A 14,227-nucleotide genomic window follows, 5' to 3' on the forward strand; every position below is an offset into this window, starting at 1 on the left:
GTTTGTTCTTTCACCAAATACTACACTGTCTTGATTACTTTAGATTATAATAAGTTGTTGATTATGTCAGTCCTCTAACTTTGTTCTTCAGTATTGACTATTCTGGGCCTTTTGCCTTTCCGTATAAACTTTAGAATCAGTTTGTTGGTATCTATTAACTACTTGCTGGGATTTTGTTTGGGAGTATCACATTGAATCTATAGATCAAGCTGGGAATAATTGCCGTCTTAACAATATTGAATCTTCCTGTCCATAAGCATGGAGTATTTCTCCATTTTTAAAGGTCTTTTTTTGATTTTTTTCATCAGTTTGTAGTTTTCCTCATATACATCCTGTTGTACATATTTTATTAGATTTATACTTTTTTGATGCTAATGTAAATTTGATAATTGTCTTTTTAACTTCAAATTCCAGTTGTTCGTTACTGGAATACATGTTATTAGCCTTGTATCATACAACCTTCCAAATAATTACTTTGGGGTTTTCTACATAGTGATGTCATCTGAAAAGAAAGACAGTTTTAATTTCTTCCTTCCTAATCTGTATACTTTTTATTCCCTTTTCTTATTGCATTATCTGGGTTTTCCAGTGCAGTGTTGAATAGGAGTGGTGAGAGAGGACATTCTTGCCTTATTCCCAGTCTTTTTTTTTTTTTTTTTTTTTTTTCCTTGTTTTGAGATGGAGTTTTGCTCTTCTTGCCCAGGCTGGGGTGCAGTGGCACAATCTCAGCTCACCACAGCCTCTGCCTCCCGGGTTCAAGTGATTCTCCTGCCTCAGCCTCCCAAGGCATGCGCCACCATGCCTGGCTAATTTTGTATTTTTAGAAGAGTTGGGGTTTCACCATATTGGTCAGGCTGGTCTCAAACTTTTGACCACAGGTGTGAGCCACGGCACCTGGCACCTTATTCCCTGTCTTTCTCAATCACTAAGTATAATGTTAACTGTATGTTTTGTTGAGATTCTTTATAAAAGAATCTCTTAACATAACTTAAGGAAGTTCTGTCTATTCTTTGTTTGCTGTGGTTTTCGTTTGTGTGTGTGTGTGTGTGTGTGTGTTTATGTGTGTGTGTGGTTTTCTTTTTTGAGATGGAGTTTTGCTTTTGTCACCCAGGCTGGAGTACAACAGCATGATCTTGGCTCATTGCAGCCTCCGCCTCCTGGGTTCAAGCAATTCTCCTGCTTCAGCCTCCCAAGTAGCTGGGATTATAGGCGCCCACCATCACGTCTGGCTAAGTTTTGTGTTTTTGGTAGAGATGGGGTTTCACCATGTTGTCCAGGCTAGTCTCGAACTCCTGAACTCAGGTGATCCGCCCACCTTGGCTGCCCAGAGTGCTGGGATTACAGGCGTGAGCCACCATGCCTCGCCTGTGTGCTATGTTTTTATCATGAATGGGTATTGGATTTTGTTAAATGCTTTTTTGTATCTGTTGAAATGATTGTAAGTTGATTATATTGATTCTTTTTTTTTTTTAATGTCAGATCTGCCTGGCATATTTGAAATAAATCCACTTGGTATATAATTCTTTTTATACATTCTTGGATTTGATTTGATAATGTTTTCTTGATAATTTTTGCATTTATGTTCATTTAGAGACATTAGTCTGTAACTTTCCTGGAGAACTGGTTTGGGGTTTTTTTGTTTTTGTGAAAAGGTATAGCTTATATGGTTGAAAGAGCGCCTTTTTTTTTTTTTAAGTCTCTGCAGTGAGGTTGAGGATAACTTGTTCACTAATTTCATTCGTTTAACAAAATTAAAAGTTAATTTTGACTGCATTTTTTTTTAAATTAATTTAGGTACCTAGTAGAACTGGGTTGTATCAAGCCGCTCTGTGATCTCCTCACAGTCATGGACTCTAAGATTGTACAGGTTGCCCTAAATGGCTTGGAAAATATCCTGAGGCTTGGAGAACAAGAAGCCAAAAGGAATGGTACTGGCATTAACCCTTACTGTGCTTTGATTGAAGAAGCTTATGGTAAGATGCTTTGGTTGAAGAAGTTTATGGCCAAGAATTAATTGGGTCATAGATAGAGTTCAGTAAAAATAATAATGCTATGCTAGGCACTGGATGAAAAGGGGACTTTTAGGGAAATTGCTGCTTCTGCAGACTGGATGTTGCTTGCATATGTATTTAAGATGTTAGTTAATAATACTAGCTTTTAGAGTAATCCCAGCAGTCATTTCTGTGTTATTATAAAATAGCAAGATTATGCAAATAATCTTTCTTCATCAAGAATGGAGCTATATGATAAAACGTAGTTTGAGAATATATAGTTATGGAATTTCCAATATTTATTGAAGTTTTCAATAAAGATTTTCCTTTATTCTTCATTTTAGGTCTGGATAAAATTGAGTTCCTACAGAGTCATGAAAACCAGGAGATCTACCAGAAGGCCTTTGATCTTATTGAGCATTACTTCGGGACCGAAGATGAAGACAGCAGCATTGCACCCCAGGTTGACCTTAACCAGCAGCAGTACATCTTCCAACAGTGTGAGGCTCCTATGGAAGGTTTCCAGCTTTGAAGCAATACTCTGCTTTCACGTTCCTGTGTCAGACCAGGATACCTAGTCAAGTCCTCTTGTGGAGCCCACAGTCCTCATGGAGCTAACTTCTCAAATGTTTTCCATAAAACTGTTTGCGCTCATTTGCTTGCCTTGCGCACCTGCTCTCTTACACACATGTGGAAAACTTCCGGCTCTCTGTGGTGGAATACCCTTCTAATAAAAGGGTAACCAGAACGGCCCACTCTCTTATGGAAAAATCCCTAGGCTTTGGAGATCCGCACTTATATTAGAGTTATGGGAATATACACATATTAATGTGGCTCCCTTTTTCTTGTGGGGGAATAAAAGAGGACTCCTCCTCATTCCCTTTAACATAGGGGAAAAAAACTGACATTAAAAGATGAGACTAAATCTTTATCTTGAATTTTACACAACTACTTATGACAAGGGAGATGTTTAGACTTGTTGTGTATACTTCAGAGTACTTTTCATGAGTTCTTCCACAGTGAACCCTTGGATTACCTGGTGGCTTTTTCTAGCCAGATTTGCATTAATCCTTACTGAGAATGGATGGTTTTCTTTATTGGCGCCATTCTTCAGATATTAAAGTTAAACCATCCACTTCCTCACCTTCAGCCTTCAGTGACTGTGCTTTCTAGTTGTCAGGAATGCTGAAGAATTAACACTTTGACTCTTAAATGTGATGCTGGTTTGCAGATTCCCTTAGAGCAGAAACGAGAGGGGCACGTGTTAATTTGTATCGCTTTTGCTTCTCTTTGGTCTTTGTGTCTTAGGATTTGGAAGTGATTCATTTCTATTGCTGGTATGAGGATTTCGAATACTTAGTAATCGAAAACCATATCCTATAATTTAATTAAAAATACTAAGGAAGAAAAAATGCTCCAGTTTTCCCAAATACAACCAGTGTGACTAGAGGCTGTGTTTCTACATTAAAACAAATGTTTCAGGCTTTGTGGTCCTGATCAAGGTCCTCGTTAAAAAATTGGAGTTCACCCTAGGTGCTTTTCCCTTCTGTGACTGGCAGATAACACATACTTTTGAAAGTAACTTAGGGATTTTTTTTCTTAGGTGCAGCTAGATTCTATGTTTTCATGCTGCCCATGATTCCTTTAATGTAGCATCCTTATCTGAAAAAAATAACCAACTTCTCAACATGACCTGCTTAACCCAAATAAGGACAGTGATCTTTTCTTACAACCTCATTGTTCCCTAATAATTTTATTTCATTTCCTGCTAGTACTGTGCTGCTTCCCCTTACCCACCCTTGCAAAATAAAAACAGTATCTGCCTTCTGGCTCATTTAATGATGACTGCAGTCTGTACCTGCAAATGGCGCTTCCAGTACTGTGTTCAGTGATCCACATTTGTGCTTGGACTGGAATGAAAAATTACGCTTAATTGCCAGGAGAACTGCAAATGAGTTCAATATGACTTCTCGGTGCTAGTTGGCCATCTTGACTCAATGTTGGGATACACTACCAGAGAAGATTTTTTTGTTGATGTGCTGTTCAGAATGAATTCTGAAGGAAAAGTTGCTCACCTCTGTTTCAGAGCATATCCTTTTAAACCTTTTTAGACTTGTCCTCTTCTAGAATTCATTAAAACCCCAAAGTGTAAAAACTATTCGGAAGTTGCCCCTGACAAGCTATTATACGTCTCTGGTAAATCCTGCTGAATGTAAGCGATATTCAGAGCTTTCATACCTCATCATGATGTTATTTAAGCAGCCAACTTATGTGACCTGATTTAAACTTTTAAACAATCCACTTCATTCAAACTAGAAAAAGTCAAAGACAAAGGACATTTATCAGCCAAGAGTGTGACGCATTCTTCGCATCTAGTCTGTAGTAGTGTCTGTGCTCTGGGATGGATACCGTCTGATGTCTGTTTGTTATTGATGGAGCAGCCACTGCAAAACTAGTCAACTTCCATCTATAACTTACTTTTTTTAGTGCTGCTTTGTGCTGAGAGAACATTTTAGTTTACTGCACTTGACCTGTAAAAGACTTTGATTCTTTGTAATTTTAGGGGATAAATTAGGTGGTTAATTTAAAGAAGAAATTTCAATGTTGCCTTTACATCACATTAAAATATAACTTCTTTCAGAAGGGTAATAGAAGCACTGATTCATAGTAAAAAATCTTGTTTTTAGCTTTGACTTTTTTGTGGCTGTTTTTTTACATTGTAAATTACTGGTAACATGTCATTTCTATAGGATGTTTTAAATTATGTACCCTCCATTGGATAGTTAAAATACTCATTTTATAAACCAGTTTGAGTGGGAAAAATATAAAGCACACAGTTGTCTCCCCACATCAGGAAGAGTAGTGTGCATTAGGAATTTTTGCTAGTAGTTGGAGATGTTTCAGTGAATGAATTAAAACAAAGTCTATTTAACTGATGTGATCTATTTTGTGTCTAAAACAGAGGAATTTATCTTGTCCTAGAAGTTCATGAACTGTAAGATCTAAGTTTTTTTTTTTTTTTTAAACAAAGTGATTTTTTTTCTTAAAGCATCAAAGTTGGAATTGGCTAAAAGTTAAATAGCATAATAACTCAGATATGTTGGAACTTGGTACTGAAGCAGGCTTTTTGGTGATAGAAATGACATTTTAAGGGGTAACTGTAAATCTTGTTTTTAATTCTTTGCCTGTCAGATTTTGTTAACTTAGTTTAAATTCATTGAATACCCTACCACTAAGGTGTTGCTCATTACAAAAGCATGTTAATTTCAATACAGGAAAACCCTTTTGGAGTTTTTTATATGGATTGGGGAAAGTGGCTTTGTTTTACCTTTACTTTTTTTTTTAGCCCCATCCTCCAAACTTCCAATCTATATTCTTTGTAATGAGAACCTTGGTAAGGGGGGAAAAAAAAGCATTAAGGAATTTTGGATGTAAAGGCATCTGGTATCTGATGGACCAGCAGGTAGACGTGGTTGGATTGAGAAATGAAGGTAGATAATAGATCAGAAGAAAGGAGAGATTTAGGAGACAGAGTTCTCCGTGGAACACTTTCATGTTCCTGTCATTAACTAATCAAGACCCTTTTAAACGCTTATCTTGGTCAGTTCTGCTTTTGATAACTCTGTTGCCCTAGGATTGTTTCTTCCATATACCTGATGAAGCTGATTGGCTGTGGGTCATTTTCACCATTATCATCCCAGAGAAAAAGATTGGCAATTATCTTATAAAAAATCTGAATTATTCTAGGTTGCTGCTGATTTTTGCCTAAGAAACAATATGTAAGTATATTTTATAAGCCAAACTTTGTCAACTAAATCTTCTATTGTACATGTCTACCCACAGGTAACTTTGAATTTACTTCTCTAGTGCAAAATAAACATTTCAGCTATTTAATCTCCCAACTTGGGGATGCATTATGAAAAGGTTTACCTGGAGTCAAGGGGTTTTTCTTTCTTGTAAATTTTATGAAAAGTTTTATATCAATAGGCAAATCATAACTTTTTAGGGGTTGATGGTTTTAAAGTATATTGGAATTTGTGGTATCTAAGGATGATGTTCAGTGAAGAAAAGGGATCCACTTTTAGAAACCAGCATTGTTTGCTTTCAACTTTCATAAATGTATGCCAACTCCTGCATTCCAAAATGGGCTCATTTGCAGAGATAGATGTGCCTATATACATGGAAGTCTCAAATCTGAATTTTTATCCATTTCAGTATGACCATTTCTTTCTGTTGTGAGGTGAACAGATTAAATATATATCTGTCAGGTTGGGAAACATTTTGGTCTACCTTTTCCTGTCATCAGAAATTAAAGTAATTAAAAATAAATTATTGAAGGTCAGATGTGACTACTATAGTAATAAGTTGGCTATCATTAAAAACATTCCATAAAATATTTTACTGTCAGGACAGGTTATAACAACAGATACCAGGGCATCATCATATGTGATAAAGCAAATATTGATGTGCTAATTTAAAATGTCAAGTTACTACTGGACGTACAATACATCTAGAAGCTTGGGGTAAGAAGGAAGAAAAGTAGATGAAGTTCCATTCTGTTTCAACTAAGGGTAAACGAAGTCCCAGAGTGTTTTCCCTATGGGTCAAGTTAAGGTAACTTGTCTTTATTTGATCATCTGTTGTACACCAGATAACTGGCTAAGGGCTTTCCTTTTTTCTCATGTAATCTTCCAAATACTCTGATAATTATCACTATATTATAGATGACAAAGTGAAGACTTAAGAGAAATTACTTTGCCCCAAGGTTACAACCCTTAGATGGCTGTCCAAGGGAGAGGAAGAGCCCTGTAAATTCTGTGTCTTCAAGAAAACAGTGGCCACACAGTAGATCTGTGCCCAGGAACTCCCAGAGCTAGACTTGGCAGCCACAGCTGGGCCAGTCTCTTTTGTTGGACCATTCTTCCTGACTCTTCCTCACCATCAGCACCCTTGAAATGACAATTTTAGGCTTAAGTTGCTTTTAGGTTAAACAAACTGGAGTGTAGACCCTCTCAGGCCAAACATCTTTCCCCTTCTGTGGTGCTAACATGTATGACCAGAGAAGTGTGGTAACAGGTTTTTTTAAAATGTGCAAATTATGGTTTTGTGTTTAGTAACATAATGACTAAACACATGGATCCATTCAAATGCACAAATGTTGGAGGTATTGACAATGAAGGAAAGGCTTTGGAGAATGACTGCCTTAGAAAGCAGTATGTGAATTTAACACAGTCTACTTCCTAAAGACTGTCATCCCAAGGAAGGTCAAAAATTAAAATCACCTTTTAATGTATTGGTTGTTGAGTATTTCTGCTTTACCTCAAGTCATTCTGACCACTCCACATCCTGCTTCAAAGTGTTCTGACACTGATTTGGAATGGCTCTAATGATTCTTTGTACTTGAATGTGGTCTGTCAGGTCATGGTTGAGTGCCTTGCACATAGTAGACATTCAATAAATATTAAATCAAGGAATATGCATGCATCTTTGTGATGTTAGTAAAAGGCGCTTGATTAAGAAAATTCAAAGGAATTCCTTTAGGCCGTTAACTTGAAACCAGGATTAATGAGCAAGTGTCTCAACATGTAAGTGTTTTATATGCAATTACTTTTCAGAAGTCATGATTTGACCTGAAGTTTACAAAATCAAACATTGTCATAGCATAGGTCTTGTGTTTAAAAACAAAAAGAACTGTGTCTTAGAAAAGCAGTTGGGTATATTTTACAGTAAAGATAAAAATTTATTATATCCAACCAATGTGGAAGCTGGTGGTTGCCTTAGGTTATTAGACAGGGATTTTTCCTTTTTACATATTGTATGTATCACATACTTTTTTTTAGCCATTTCTTTAAGTGACAGATGAATAGAAACAGAAAGATGGTTTATTTCTTCACTCCATAACTGCTTCTCTTCTATTTTGTTGGAAAGATTCCACTGACCAAGCATATTTTCTAAAAACAAAAACATTTGAGGCAAAACATAGCCTTAGTTCCTGCAGACTACATTGTTTTATCTATTGTACAAAATTACTGGGTTTACGGCCAGACGTTGGTGGCTCGTGCCTGTAATCTCAGCACTTTGGGATGCCAAGACAGGTGGACCATTTGAGGTCAGGAGTTCAAGACCAGCCTGGCCAACATGGTGACACCCTGTCTCTACTAAAAATAAAAATTAGCAGGCCATTATCTAGGCTGCAATCCCAGCCACTCAAGAGGCTGAGGCAGGAGAATCGCTTGAATCTGGGAGGTGGAGGTTGCAGTGAGTTGAGGTTGTGCCACTGTACTCCAGCCTGGGTGACACAGCAAGACTCCGTCTCAAAAAAAAAAAAAAAAAAAAAAAAAAATTACTGGGTTTACCAGTTTATTAAAGATAGCTTGAATGATTGTTGCTCCATTTCATTTGAATTTTGAAGAAGTCATTGTTTTCTCTAATTTTAATATACAGTCCTTTCTGTTTTTTGCAGAAAGTAAAATTACTCATTTAATTCTTTATTCATATTCACTTAACCAGCGGAAGACCAATGGAGTCCACTGGGTGTCCACAATAAAGATCTTTGCTTTACCCCGACTTGGGCCTGGCATTATTAAGACAGTGATGGGTAAGGAGAAAACAGAAACCCAAAAGACCATAGTGGGTGGCGAGAGAACAGGACCAAGTTTGAGAGAGACCTGAGCAGGCTGAGGTATAAACTATCATAGAGTGTGGAATGTTCCAAGATTAAGTTATGATTATGAGGAGTGTCCTCTTGGAAGTCAAAAGTACTAGTTTGCTGGGGACAGTCCCAGTTTACATTTGGAGGTCAACTAACACCTGTGAATTATTTTACTGCCCTCTCACTTTTAAAAATGTCCCAGTTTGGATAATGTTATGTGGCCACTCCATATTTAGCCCAACTAGATTTTCATACATTGGCTAGTGGTCTTAAGCAACTAGGTATATATATAGTTGTATTAATGCTTGATATTGAGGCCTGGATTTGGTAGTCAAGAATTGCTATGAAGGAAGTTAAGACATTCTTTAATGTGGGTATCACTCCCAGGCTACAGTTTGATCCCACACACGTACAAAAAAGTTGTTTTTAAATAAAAAATTGCCCCCATTTGTGGCAACGCATCTGTTTAGGTAGTTAAAATACTGCGAGGCAAGGGAAACACCTTTAAACTATGGATAAGAGACTTTCATTTATAAGATGTTTATGGGAAATTCAAAGAAACCTAGTTGATTTCTATACAGAGGAAACTTCCAAAGCACCTATTTGGTAAAGTTAAGGGCAGCAGAAATAGAAACTGTTAATGAGACCATATAAGAAATTTTGTTTGGCTAACCTGGGCAACATAGTGAAACGGAATAGTGGCAGGCTCCCGCGGGAGGCTGAGGTGGGAGGATCAGCTGAACCCTGGTAAGAGGCTGCAGTGAGCCGAGATTGCGCCATTGCACTCCAGCCTGGGCGATGAGCAAAACTGTCTCAAAAATGAAGAACCCAAAATGCAAATCTTTATTCTGCCACTTTGGATTTACCTGTATCAGTATGCCATGCTCCTGCACTGCAGTGTGACTAAAGATCCTGCGCCTCCCAAGCAAGCAAACTGAAATTCTTAGTCCTAATTTCCTAAGGAATACAATGTTAGGACTACATGTTAATATCAGAACATGAATGAACAATAGAACATAACTAGTTATATTCATAGCCTTGAACGGTCTTTGAAATAACGATCCACGGCTTCCCACACTAGCCAGTAGGGTCTGGGACAAACCCTGCCCAGCTAAGGCATTCAACCAAGAACGCAGTCGCTTTTGCATTTGAAGGGCGGGGCGAAAAGGACCGGAAATAAACAGCGACGACTCCTTTTGCGCAGGGGCAGTTGACCTTCTTCCATTGGTCATCTGAGCTCGGTGGCGGTAGGAGGGACTTCCTTTGTACATACTCCAGGTTCCTTTTCCTGCTTTGTTGGAGACCGTCGCGGCAGTGCACACCTGCTGGTACGTGCAAAAGTAGCCGGTAGGCTATGGTTTCCAGTTTCGGTGGCTTCGTAGGTTTTCTTTTAGCTTCTGAAATCCGCTAAAAGCGGCAGTTCATCTTCAAGTACCTAGTCTGACTGGTAGGGTTGCTCAGCATTCTGAAACATTTCGGAGCGGGGGAGGGGGTGGCGGTGAAAGAATGCTTTCTGTAAAGGGTCTCCCTCAGGCCGCCCGTGCTTTGAAGGCTTTATACATTAACAGAATGCCGAACATTTGTCTCTTACTTGCTGACAGCGCACACGATCCTTCTAACAGTATTTCTCAAGTACTTAACAAAAAGATGAAAAACTGAAGTCCAAGCCGTGCTGCTGATTCAGTATATCACACAGTTTAAAGACTGTCCATAAATTTTAAGCTTTCAGAATCGTACATTTTAAAGTCAAATGCGTTTATCTTCATTTTGCTGGGCAGAAAGCAAAAGTACTGGACTGCCTGGTTCAGGGCTGGACGCCTAGTACACTTGCTAACTTGGAGCTCCAGAGACATGGCAACGAAGGAGTCAGGAGATGCCCAAGCACAGTTGACCCCCTCCTCATCGGCCAATCAGAGCAAGGAAGTGCCTGAAAACCCAAACTATGCTCTCAAATGTACTCTCGTGGGACACACGGAAGCAGTATCGTCAGTTAAGTTTAGTCCTAATGGAGAATGGCTAGCAAGTTCTTCTGCTGATAGGCTAATCATAATTTGGGGAGCATATGATGGAAAATACGAGAAAACACTCTATGGTCATAATCTGGAAATATCGGATGTTGCCTGGTCATCAGATTCCAGTCGTCTTGTTTCTGCCTCAGATGATAAAACTCTAAAATTATGGGATGCAAGATCTGGAAAATGTTTGAAAACACTGGAGGGGCACAGTAATTATGTCTTCTGTTGTAACTTCAATCCACCATCCAACCTTATTATCTCAGGATCTTTTGATGAGACTGTAAAAATATGGGAGGTAAAAACAGGAAAGTGTCTCAAGACTTTGTCTGCTCATTCTGACCCAGTTTCTGCTGTTCATTTTAATTGTAGTGGGTCCTTGATAGTGTCAGGTAGCTATGATGGCCTCTGTAGAATCTGGGATGCTGCATCAGGCCAGTGTTTAAAAACCCTCGTTGATGACGATAACTCTCCTGTCTCTTTTGTAAAATTTTCTCCAAATGGTAAATATATTCTCACTGCAACTTTGGACAATACTCTTAAACTATGGGATTATACCAGAGGCAGATGCCTGAAAACATACACTGGTCATAAGAATGAGAAATATTGCATATTTGCCAATTTTTCAGTTACTGGTGGAAAGTGGATTGTGTCTGGTTCTGAGGATAACCTGGTTTACATTTGGAACCTTCAGACCAAAGAGATTGTACAGAAATTACAAGGCCATACAGATGTCGTGATCTCAGCAGCTTGTCATCCTACAGAAAACCTCATTGCATCAGCAGCATTAGAAAATGACAAAACAATTAAACTGTGGATGAGTAACCACTAATCCCTTTGGAAATCAAGTAGTATAGCCAAGTTGGCCAAGAAACTTAGATATTTAAAAAGATGGTTTCTTTTATTTTGGCAGTTTTTGTATTTTTCAAATTGTCAATTGTTAAATTTTGAGATTCATACCCTACATTTAGAAAATGAGATAGTGGAAAAAGCACATCTGGAACTCAGAGCTTCTGACTTCCAGTCTTTCTTTAGAAACTTTTTTTTGTGATTTTTATAGATTTATATCCATTTAACTTTTATTACAGGGATGTATTGCATAGTGGTGAAATCTGGGCTTAGTATACCCTCACCCAAATAGTGTACATCGTACCCAGTAAATTCTTCCCCATGTCTCACCCCCTCCCACCTTTGAAGTCTCCAGTGTCTATGATTCTGCTGTCCAAGTCCATGTGTACACATTATTTATCTCCCACTTACGAGAACATGTGGTTTTTTTACTTTCTGTATTATTTCACTTAATGGCCTCCAGGTCCATCCATGTTGTTGCAAAAGACATGATTTCATTCTTTTTTTATGGCTGAGTAGTATTCTGTGGTGTGTATGTATGTATATGTGTATATGTATATATAAGTATATACACCACATTTTCTTTATCCAGTCATCTGTTGATGGGCACTTAGTTTGGTTCCATAACTTTGCTATTATGCATAGTATTGAGATAAACAGGTGATTTTAAAATATGATTTCCTTTGGGTAGATACCTACTAGTGGGATTGCTGGATTGGATGGTAGTTTTATTTTTAGTTGAGAAATCTCCATACTGTTTTCCATAAAGGTTGTACAAATTTACATTCCTCCCAACAGTATATAAGCTTTGCCTTTACTCTGCATCCTTGCCATGACTCTTTCAGACAGGAGTCTCTGTTGCCCAGGCTGGAGTGCAGTGGTGCAAACTCGGCTCACTGCAACCTCTGCCTCCTGGGTTCAAGCAGTTCTCATATCTCAACCTCCTGAGTAGCTAGAGTTACAGATATGTCACCATGCCCGGCTAATGTTTGTATTTTTAGTAGAGACGGGGTTTTACCATGTTTCCCAGGCTGGTCTCGATCTCCTGGCCTCAAGTGATCTACCTGCCTCAGTGTTTCAGTGCTGGGAGTACTGGCATGAGCTACTGCACTCAGCCATTTTTTGACTTTTTAATGATAGCCATTCTGACTGGTTTAAGATAACATCTTATTGTGGTTATAATTTGCATTCCTTTAATGATTAGTGATGTTGAACATTTTTTCATGTTTCTTGGCCACTTGTATGTCTTCTTTGAAAACTGACTTATAATCTTGAGGCCTATTATTTCATTTATTTGTCACTGGGCAATTTCCCATTCCTCTCAGTGACTATCCTAGAAAATCAGTGTATTTGAGAAATATTTAGAAGTAAAGTTGACAGATCAGGATGACTGATTAAAAGAGGGGAGTAAGGAAATTTGGAATAATTCCAGGGTTTCTGGTTTGGGAGATCAGATGAACAAGTGCATAAGCCAGAGATGGTGGTGGAGGATTGGAGATATGTGCCAGATGCCACCTGCACACTTTTGGTAATATCCTATGTGATGGGACATGAAATGGTCCACAAAATAAAAACTGGAAAAATAAGTCAAGGTTAGGTTCATTCTAAGAGTCTAAAAATTTTAAGTTTTTATCAAGAAAAAAACTAAAACCAAAACATAAATGGTGTTTCTCAAGAAACTTTCACTAACTTGTTAGATTGTGCTTGCTTGTGGTTTTCAGGCAAGCTAAATGTCTGATGAAGACTGCTTTTCTTTGTTATGTGTCTGACCTACTTATTCCTGCCCATGCTTCAAACTTAGTTCAGAAATCACCACTGATGGAACCATCCACTGCCTGCCTGCCTGCCTGCCTCTAACCACAGTTGACAGCTGAGTTGGGTTTTCTTGTTCCTATTATTTACATTATTACCTTATAATGTGTTTCCAGATTATAAGCTCTGTGGAATCAGGAAGTATGTCTCTGTATTCTTGTATTATTTGGTTTTTGTATAGTAAAGGGACTCAAGTATTATGTTTGATGAATGACAGTGAAGGATACAGCTCCATTAGTTGCTTGCTTTGATAAATTTTAGTAATAAATTCCCAAAATTATCATTATGTTGATTAAAAATAAATATCTAACCATAACCTCATATATTAACTTTATTCAAACAGCACTTACAGGAAATACAAAGTAGAAAGAGATTTCGGCCCACTTTACCTATGGAAACATGATAAACATGCCAAAAAAAAATCTAGAAATTAAGCAAAATATAGTACAATAACTGAAAGCAACAAGGGCAAAACTGTCTTCTTTTGTAGTTTATGGTACCTTATAGTAGTGCTCACTAAGTTTTGTTTGCTTGATACATTCTGAGGAATATGAGATATCAGAGTTACTAGTAGGGTATGAGTGCTGTGAGGCTGGTATGTGAGGGTACTGGGAGAAGTAGGATTACTTAGGGGCAGGTCTGGAATTCTGGCGAAGAAAATGATATTTAACCCATAAAGAGATAGTCACTATATGTTACTGAATAGGAGAATGACACAAATGAGAAACGACTGTGTAAATTCCTGATGCATAGTTACATTTATGAGCTTTAATGAAACATTTGTAATAAGATGTAATAGATGGAATAAAATGTAAAATAAAAATGTTTCAGTAAACTTGGCCTGGCACCATGGCTGATGCCTGTAATCCCAACACTTTGGGAGGCCAAGGGAGGTGGATCACCTGAGGTCA

General features: G+C 38.0%; 2 protein-coding genes across 2 annotated transcripts in view; both read left to right on the forward strand.

The window, feature by feature from the left end:
- Positions 1-4,684, forward strand: part of KPNA1 (karyopherin subunit alpha 1) — an 82,702-nt gene extending 78,018 nt beyond the window's left edge. The window contains exons 13-14 of the mRNA XM_012476213.3: positions 1,795-1,973; positions 2,336-4,684. Of these exons, the coding sequence (XP_012331636.1) occupies positions 1,795-1,973; positions 2,336-2,523 (367 nt within the window). The 3' untranslated portion in view covers positions 2,524-4,684. The remainder of the gene's footprint in view (positions 1-1,794; positions 1,974-2,335) is intronic.
- A 5,192-nt stretch (positions 4,685-9,876) lies between these two features.
- Positions 9,877-12,014, forward strand: WDR5B (WD repeat domain 5B). The gene has a single exon (XM_012476241.3). It carries the CDS (start codon positions 10,495-10,497, stop codon positions 11,485-11,487), a length of 993 nt encoding a protein of 330 aa, XP_012331664.2. The 5' UTR covers positions 9,877-10,494; the 3' UTR covers positions 11,488-12,014.
- Positions 12,015-14,227: the final 2,213 nt, after the last annotated feature.

Source organism: Aotus nancymaae, unplaced genomic scaffold (assembly GCF_030222135.1).
Source record: "Aotus nancymaae isolate 86718 unplaced genomic scaffold, 86718_ANA_hifiasm-v0.15.2.pri h1tg000062l, whole genome shotgun sequence".
Taxonomy (NCBI): domain Eukaryota; kingdom Metazoa; phylum Chordata; class Mammalia; order Primates; family Aotidae; genus Aotus; species Aotus nancymaae.

Coding starts and splice junctions, on each gene's coding strand:
- WDR5B (XM_012476241.3), top strand. CDS start 10,495: ATGGCAACGAAGGAGTCAGGAGATGCCCAAGCACAGTTGACCCCCTCC.